This window comes from Stegastes partitus, unplaced genomic scaffold (assembly GCF_000690725.1).
Source record: "Stegastes partitus isolate 25-593 unplaced genomic scaffold, Stegastes_partitus-1.0.2 Scaffold1301, whole genome shotgun sequence".
Taxonomy (NCBI): domain Eukaryota; kingdom Metazoa; phylum Chordata; class Actinopteri; family Pomacentridae; genus Stegastes; species Stegastes partitus.
In genome coordinates, this window is record NW_007579032.1 from 99,231 (window position 1) to 107,632 (window position 8,402).

Sequence of the window (8,402 nt, forward strand, 5' to 3'; positions counted from 1 at the left end):
ATCTTATCTTATCCGTCAGGTTACGGCCATGCGGCGCCGAGCACCGACTCAGGGAAAGTGTTCTGCATGTTCTACGCCCTCCTGGGGATCCCGCTCACCCTGGTCATGTTCCAGAGCCTGGGCGAGCGGATCAACACCTTCGTCAGATACCTGCTGCACCAAGCCAAGAAGTGCCTGGGGATGCGTCACACCGAGGTGTCCATGGCCAACATGGTGACGGTGGGCTTCTTCTCCTGCCTCAGCACCCTGTGCGTGGGGGCCGTGGCCTTCTCCCACTGCGAGGGCTGGAGCTTCCTGCACGCCTTCTACTACTGCTTCATCACGCTCACCACCATCGGCTTCGGCGACTACGTGGCGCTGCAGAGGGACGACGCCCTGCAGAACGACCCTCGCTACGTGGCTTTCTGCTTCGTCTACATCCTCATGGGCCTGACGGTGATCGGGGCCTTCCTCAACCTGGTGGTGCTTCGCTTCCTGACCATGAACGCCGAGGACGAGCGCCGGGACGCCAAGCAGAAGGCCCTGCTGTCGGCCGGGAAGCCCAGAGGAGAGGTGGCTCGCCTCTTACCGGTCTCAACCTCCTCCACGCCCATAGTGGACGACTCGACCAAACCTAAAGATCTGAAAGGCGTCTACACTGAGGTGCTGCACTTCCAGACAATATGCTCTTGCTTGTGGTACCGCAGCAAGGAGAAGCTGCAGGGCTCCACCATGATCCCTCAGGAGCTGACGTTCTCCGATGCCTACCTGCAGCAGAACAGTCCTCACTACATGGAGCCCGGGTCGAGCGGCTGCGTTTGCAGTCCGCGGCAGTGCACGAGCATCAGCTCCATAACGACGGGCCTCCACATCCTCTCCCCGTTCAGCTTGTTTAAGAGACGCAGCTCCGTCTAGCCTTTTTTTTTTTTTTTTTTCAGCTCAGCGCACTTCAGACGTCTAAACTGCCAAGTGGACAACAGATACTTGGCAGTCGTCTCGGCAAAGACACGACTGCAAGTAGATGTTTGTGGTGCTACAAATCCCAGTAATCCAACGGTAGGCGATAATGCGCAAAAAAAGGGAGAAAAAAAGCACATGCAGTACTGTAAACTGTAATCTTACTTGGATATGTGTGTTTGAGAGAGATAAGATGTTTTTACTTTATTCTTCTGTCTGCTCTGAGGCGTCACACAGGAAGTCACCTGAGGAGCTACACAGTAAAATATCAAGAAAAACAACTGAAACCTGCAGTCAATTCCAGTTCTTAGTTCATAATCTCAGAGGTGCTGATTCCACTCAGGGTTTATTCCTTAAACTCACACGTCTGGATCATAGTATTTGCAACTGGCCTCATGTAAGTCGCCTTATGTTACCCTCAAAAACTTATCTAACAAATCGTGCTCGTCCAAACTTCAGTGCAGCTGACGCACTACTTCACATGACTCACATGTGCAGCTGCCCCTGTTATTGTCGCGTTCAGTGCTCTCTGCCCAAAATCTCTGGTGCATCAGTCACAAACACAACGGAATTATGTAACGTGACAAGTGGAGAAGTTCAGTAAAATCACGATGACATATCCCAAACATGGTAAACCAGCATTTTGCAAACGGTAATCTCAAGTGGACACTCACCAGAGTTTGTTGTGCAAACGACCAAATCAACGACTCTGACAAACTCGCTGAGAACACAAAGAGCTTCACCACCTTCAGATGTACTGCAGGGTCACGGTGACGTAAGATGTTTCTGTTCATCTGTCCAGCCCTGGAGCTGATGGCGGGTTAGTTTCAGAACCCGGTTGCCTCTTTGGGTTCGACTATGAAGTTTCTGGTGTTGCACAGTTAAAGGAAAAGTCCAAGATTTGGGGGATTTACACAAAAGCTTCCTTGCCACGAGTTAGAAGAGAAGATTAATTCAAGGCTGCACTGTAAAAGACCTTTTTAGCAAGTTTTTTTTATTGTCAATTAACATTTTCCCCCCCTATGTGGTTAAATTACAGATAGAATTTACAAGTTAGTTGTTAAAAAAAAAAGGGGGGGGGAACCTAAATGACAGTTTGTACTTTTACAGCTTTGACCAAAAAACTACAGTATTTTTATCGCATTTATCTCAGCAAAAAAAAGTTATTAATTTACATCTAGTTGAGATTATTTGAAAAAAACAAAACCGTATGTACGTTAAGTTGATCTTTTATTTTACAGTTTTGTTAAATTACAGATAATAGCTCAAAAAAATCACAGAAGAAAAAAATAATATCTTACATATTAATTGTATAATAAATTTTAAAAAAAACCTGTAAGCATCTAAAAATCTGTATTTTTACAAACTGCAATTTGATCTTTTACGTTTGCACTAACATTGCACCATTTTACTGTAACACACAGCAAAAAAATGCCATTATTTTACAGATATTTTCCGTTATTTAAAAGTGTGAAACCATGTATGTTAATGAATTTAAAATGGTTTAAAAGATATAGATATATGTTATTTTACAGATTTTTCTTGTTTTGTTAAAGTACAGATAATATCTTTTACATTTACAGGAAAAAACAACAACAAAAGAAGAAAACTGTCCAAAAGATATCAAATTTGCAAAAACAATTATATTACAATACTTATACATTCATATTTTTTATTTTTAAAAGGAAAATGATGTATATTAATGATTGAGAAATAGCAAAAATAATTGAAAAAAATTGCAGATTTTTCTTGTTCTGTTGACGTACAGATAATATCTTGTAAAATTACAGGGGAAAAAAATGTACCCGTTCACCATAAACCATTGATTAATCTGCAGATTATTTTCTAATTGAATTCAATAATTATTTGGTCTGTAAACCTGCAGAAGCTGCCAGAAACGCTCATCACAATTTCATAAATCCCATCTGTGGGAATATTTCGTTACCTGTACATGGAGCCAGATTGGCTGTTTCTCTCTGTTTCTAGCCTTTATGCTAAGCTAAGCTAACAGCTGCTAGCGGTAGCTTCCCAGTCAGAGCACATGGCAGTGTTGTTTCATGGATTTACAGGGAGTTACTGTATGTTCTGTAACCGGCTCCTGACAAACAACAGCCTGATGCTCCTGCAGTCTTGTCGTTTTTAGATTTCTATTTTTTCCCCTCCGAGTCTCTTCATTGGTTTTTTTGCACAAAAACCAAAACATACAGAGTTGGAGGTTGTATTAACGTGTTCTGTGGTTTGGAGCCCTGTTGGACTTTAGAAACCATCCAGAGGTCTCAATCACACACAGCTGGCTTGTGAACACATTTAAACCGTTCAGGTTTTTTTAGTTATCATTAAAAATGCTAAATTTATTTAGCTTTTTTTTTTGCTTTAAGGGGGGGGTGATACCTCAACTCTTATTTAGCTTCACTGTAATGCAGCTTATTTTTTGTAATTATTTTATCAGTTATATGTAGAAGATCTTTTTAAAATTCTAAACTACACATTAAAAAGCATGTAACCAGGGCTGCAACTAATATTTGTTGTCACTGTCGATTAATCTACTATTTTCTCAAATAGCAGATTAATTGTTTGTTCTGTTTAATGTCAGAAAATGGTGAACAATGTCGGTCAGTGTTTCCCCAAAGCCCAACACGACGTTTTTAAATGACTTGTTTATTTGCAGCACAAAGATATTTAGTTTATTGTCATAGAGGAGGAAAGAAACATTGAAAGTGTTTTCCTGATATAATTACTGAAACTGTTTCACTGATTACAAAAATAGTCAAAAAATTGTCCAGAAAATGTCAGAAAACGGTGAAAAAAAGTTAATTGGTGTTTCCCAAATTTCAATATGACGTCCTTCAATGTCTTGTTTTGTCCACAACCCAAATATGTTCAATTTATTGTCATAAAGAAGGAAAAAAAAATTGAAAATAATCACATTTTAGAAGCTGGAGTCAGAGAATTTAAATTTTTTTCTTAAATAATTACTCAAACTGATTAATCGAGTACAGAAGTAGTCGACAGTTTAAATATTAGCTGATAAGTAATTGATTTATTGCTGCAGCTGGAGTTTCTACCTGTGTTTACTCCTCGTGCGACGCTGCTGGTTAGACATAAAATGGCATTGATCTTCTCATCAAACTGGTGGCATTAAAGCAAAAATGTCCCTTTTCCAAATTGACCAACTACTGCTTTAAGCTACATTTAAAGGTACAGGTTTTCTGGGAGTTAGGGGTCAGTGTCTTGTAATTATACACTAATCAGTCATAACATCAGAATCAGCTTTATTCGCCAAATACGTGAACACATCCAAGGGATTTGACTCTGGTGTTTACTCAGCTAATAAACAAAACAAAACTCACTGGTTATGAAGGAAAATGAAAGTTACACTACTGCAGATTTGTGTAAAAGACCGATTTATAAGTAAACCAGAGATTTAGTGCAACATTACAGAGAACTAAGGTTGTTTGTCCCAAAGATGCTGAAGCAGACTGAGGTGTGAAGGCTCTTGATTCTTGGGCAGGTTTGGAGTAGTTTTAAAGTTGTGGGTGGATAAAATGTTCATCAAGAGATAGTTCCGGTCGGTGGCTCCATCTAAAACCACTACTTCTATGTTTTAGACTTCGTTTTTTGTGTATATTCATGATTAGATGAGTTCATTAGTGAGCTGTAGATGCTAAGCTCACCTGTCTCTGACTGCAGCTCCACACTTAATACACTGATATGTGAGTAATATCAATCTTCTTGTCAAATTCTCAGTTTTCCTGACTGTTAGTCGACCATTTAAAAAAGCCTGTCACCTCCCCAACCTCAGAACCTTAAACGTGGATCGTGGTTTTCTTTCGAATGCTCATGTTCGGGCTGTGGATCCACCTTTTTCTCTCTCCGCTCTGCTAGTTTTGACCAAATGGACTCCGAGGCTCCACAGAACTCACTGACTCATCAAACAAAACATTGCAGCCATTCAGAGACGAAGCGTGCAGAGCTTTCCAAATCACATATGGATCAAACGGTACATGCTAACTATTTTGGGTGCAGCTCGGAGTGACAGATGGGAGGGAGGTTACCGCGTTGGTACAATGGATAATGAGCCGGTTGTCAATCTCAGACGTTTATGTCACAAAAGGCTGAGTCTGGGTGATTGACGGAGAAGGAAAAATCCACCCTCAGCGAGTATTTCATGTGTATTTCGGCCTGTTTTGACACTTGTGATGCATTTTATCCGTGGGCGACATGACGTGACGTCACGTTCGGATTATTTCCAGCAGCTACAACAGAGTTTTAACCTCTAAAGATATGTGATTTACTTACAAACCCTACAGGGAATTCATTTTGAAACAACAGTTTAACACGTACATCAGTTACAGAGAGTTACACCAACAGTAGTTTCACAGTGCAGGCCATTCATTCATGTGGTGGGGAAAAAACAAAACAACAACAACTCTGGCTTGTTTGTTTTTCTTTAAACCAATTAAAATCATCCTTAGGAGTACTGAACCCAGCATGCAGCGACGGTGCTTCTGGAAAACAGTGATGGAGGAATTGTTTTGGTGGAATATTTGCATGCACGGAGGTGGCATTGTCATTAAAATGCTTAATTTGCCGAAAAACAAAAAAACACAAGCAGACCTGCCTTATTGCATGAGCCAAATCTTCTACAGAACCTACACTTTCCAGTTTTACATTGCTGCTTAGGAGTTGTTGTTCCTCATAGTTAAGGGGATTTTGAAAATACTAACAGGCAAATAGCTGAAAATCTGCAGGAAATGGTGGACTTATGCCCTTAGTCTACATCTTGAGAGTCAGACTACACCAACAGTGTCTCAGAAAATAATGTATATAAACAACTAAGACTGCAACTTAAAATTATTTTAGCATTGATTTATCGTCCAAATATCTTCCTCAATGTTTGTTCTGAAATATCCAGGAAAAATGGTGAAAAATTATAAAATTGTATTTTTCTGACAACCCAGTTTTTGAGTTTGTTTAACTCAAGTCAGCAGCAGAAAACCACAGAATTGAAGGTGTGTTCCATTTGAACTGGGAGTTTCTCAGTTCACGGTCGGACATTTCAACTGGAATGCCCTCTGCAGTCTGACGTCTGACTGGGAATGTTGGAAGAATGACACAAACCATCCATCCATTCATGTTCTTCCGCCTTTTCAGTGTAGGGTTGTGGTGGCAGCCGGCAAAACAGGGTGTTTCAGATGTCCTTCTAACCAGCAATGCTTTCCAGTTTCTCATGGGGGATCCCACAGCCTCTGAAGCCAGATGGCATATGTAATTCCTCCAGTGAGGTCTGGGTCTACGGTGGGGTCTCCTCCTAGTTACCTGGAAAACCTCCAAGTGAAGTCGCCCAGGGAGCATCCTGATCAGATGCCCGGATCACCTCAGTTGGCTTTTTCAGACTCTGAGGAGCAGCGACTCCACTCCGAGGCCCCTCCGGTCGGCTGACCTCCTCACCCTAACTCTAAGACTGAGCCCAGCCACCCCTACGGAGGAAATTCATTTAGACTTATTCTGTTGTTTACTTCCCAGAACTCATGACCATAGGTGGAACGTAGATCAGCTGGTAAATCAAGATCTCCGGTACGTTGCACCAACCCATCTGCTCGTCTCATTTTTCCGTCACTGCTGAACAAGATCCTGAGATACTTAAATCACAAACCCTGACCTCAAAATCAAAGATGCTCAGCACAACAACTGCAGAAAAAAACTGCAGTTATGTATTGTTTATTTGCACTTCTGTCTTATTTATGTGCCATTAAATCAGTCAGTGGACATGTTGCTACTCTGTTTTCGGCATTGTCATTACCTGCTATGGATCTTTTTGTCCGTTGGTGTCCATTTTGGTTTTCCAACTTGTCGCAGACATCTGGCATAAATGGAACACTGCACTACTATTGAAATATGCACCTTGGAGAAGCTGAAACCAGTAAACATAAACCAAAAGGATTAACTGATTATCCAAACTGTGGCTGGTTAACTTTCTGTCGATCAGCTTGTTGATGAATTGGCCGCTTGTTGCAGACGTATATCTAACGTCTTCTTGACTAGAAGACACCATTTTATCCCCATCAAGGGCAGCCTGTTGTCCATGGGTTGCTGAACAGCATTCTGAGAAATGTAGGATTCACCAACTGAGTCACAAATGCATGAGTCATGAGAAGTGGACGATGAAATGCAAGATTTTTTATTTAAGTGTCACTCCTGAAAAAAATCAGATAGATGATATGATTAAATATCTGTTGTTGGATTTTTTATTTTTTTTATTTATTGTTTTTCTTGTGGGGTGGGGGTAAAATTGTGCCCATATGACACATAAAAACAGGTTCAGCCCATCTTGGTTTGGTGTCTGTTCAGAAACGTCTCTCGTGGACCTGTTGTGACGGATGGAAATACATAATTTGCACACGTTTGTTAAAGAAAACTGATAATTGTGACGCCTTGACACAGAAAACTACAGCCTGTTGTACATTTTATGCAAGTACTGTATTAGTTTATTAGTACATCATGTTGCACTAGTGTTGGCAAGTTTCACTGTTTCTTTCTGGACAAAGGAACATTTTTAAAGAAGATGGAGGGACAATAAGTACTTGAACATGCAAAGAGTACTTGAAAATATCAGTTGTTTTTATCATAACCTAATCGGGGTTGTGTGAGCAGCTGAGATATCAATTTGTTTGGCAACATAATTCCTAAACATCACATCAAATTACAATATTGTGCTATTTTACTCAATTATGGAAAAGAATGTCCATAAAAAAAACATTAAAAACATGATTTTTGTCCGATAAATGACTGTTTTTGAGTTGTTTTTCTGGACGCCCTGATCCCAGAATCCTCCCCTCACATTAATTATTATTCATAGAGTGTATTTAATAAATAAATACTGAGATATAAGCTGTAGTCATGTGATTTCGCCGTCTCCATGCTGTTTATCAACATGTGCTGTGTGAGAAAAGCCTGCTGAATGTATAGAAATGGCCGTCGGGTCCAGATGGTGTCCCCCTGGGAATTCTGACTGACGTCCAGTTCCGGACAACCTACAGCAGGTTAGTCACGATCCAAAGTATGGCGCTGTATCGTTATGCCACGTATATGTGTTACATCTAACTCATTATCAGGTGGCGCAGTGAGCTGGGGGGTGGACAAAATAACAGAAACACATCATGTTCAGTCAGCAAATACTGCTTAAGGGGAAAGTGTTGATGTTTGGACTAATATTAGGGGGAGTTTATGACATTTTGTAGGTCGATAATATTAAAATAATACACCTCCTGGAAGTTTTCCATGTTGCCCAAGAAAACAGTGTGATTACGATTACGCTATTACGAGTGTGTTTTGGTCACATGCAAAAATGCAATGGTTATAATGTGAAATAAATAATAGTTTTTCCCTGAGATACAGCTGAGCTCAAAGGAATGTATTTTCTTGACAATTAATCCCACATTACAAGTTCCATCCATCTGTTTTCT

At 40.6% G+C, this 8,402-nt stretch overlaps 1 protein-coding gene across 1 annotated transcript in view; it reads left to right on the top strand.

Annotated features, from left to right (window-relative positions):
* kcnk3b (potassium channel, subfamily K, member 3b) overlaps nt 1–1,223 on the top strand; it is a 6,116-nt gene extending 4,893 nt beyond the window's left edge. Inside the window, exon 2 of the mRNA XM_008298277.1 lies at nt 20–1,223. Within this exon, the coding sequence (XP_008296499.1) occupies nt 20–894 (875 nt within the window). The 3' untranslated portion in view covers nt 895–1,223. The remainder of the gene's footprint in view (nt 1–19) is intronic.
* The last annotated feature ends 7,179 nt before the right edge of the window (nt 1,224–8,402 follow it).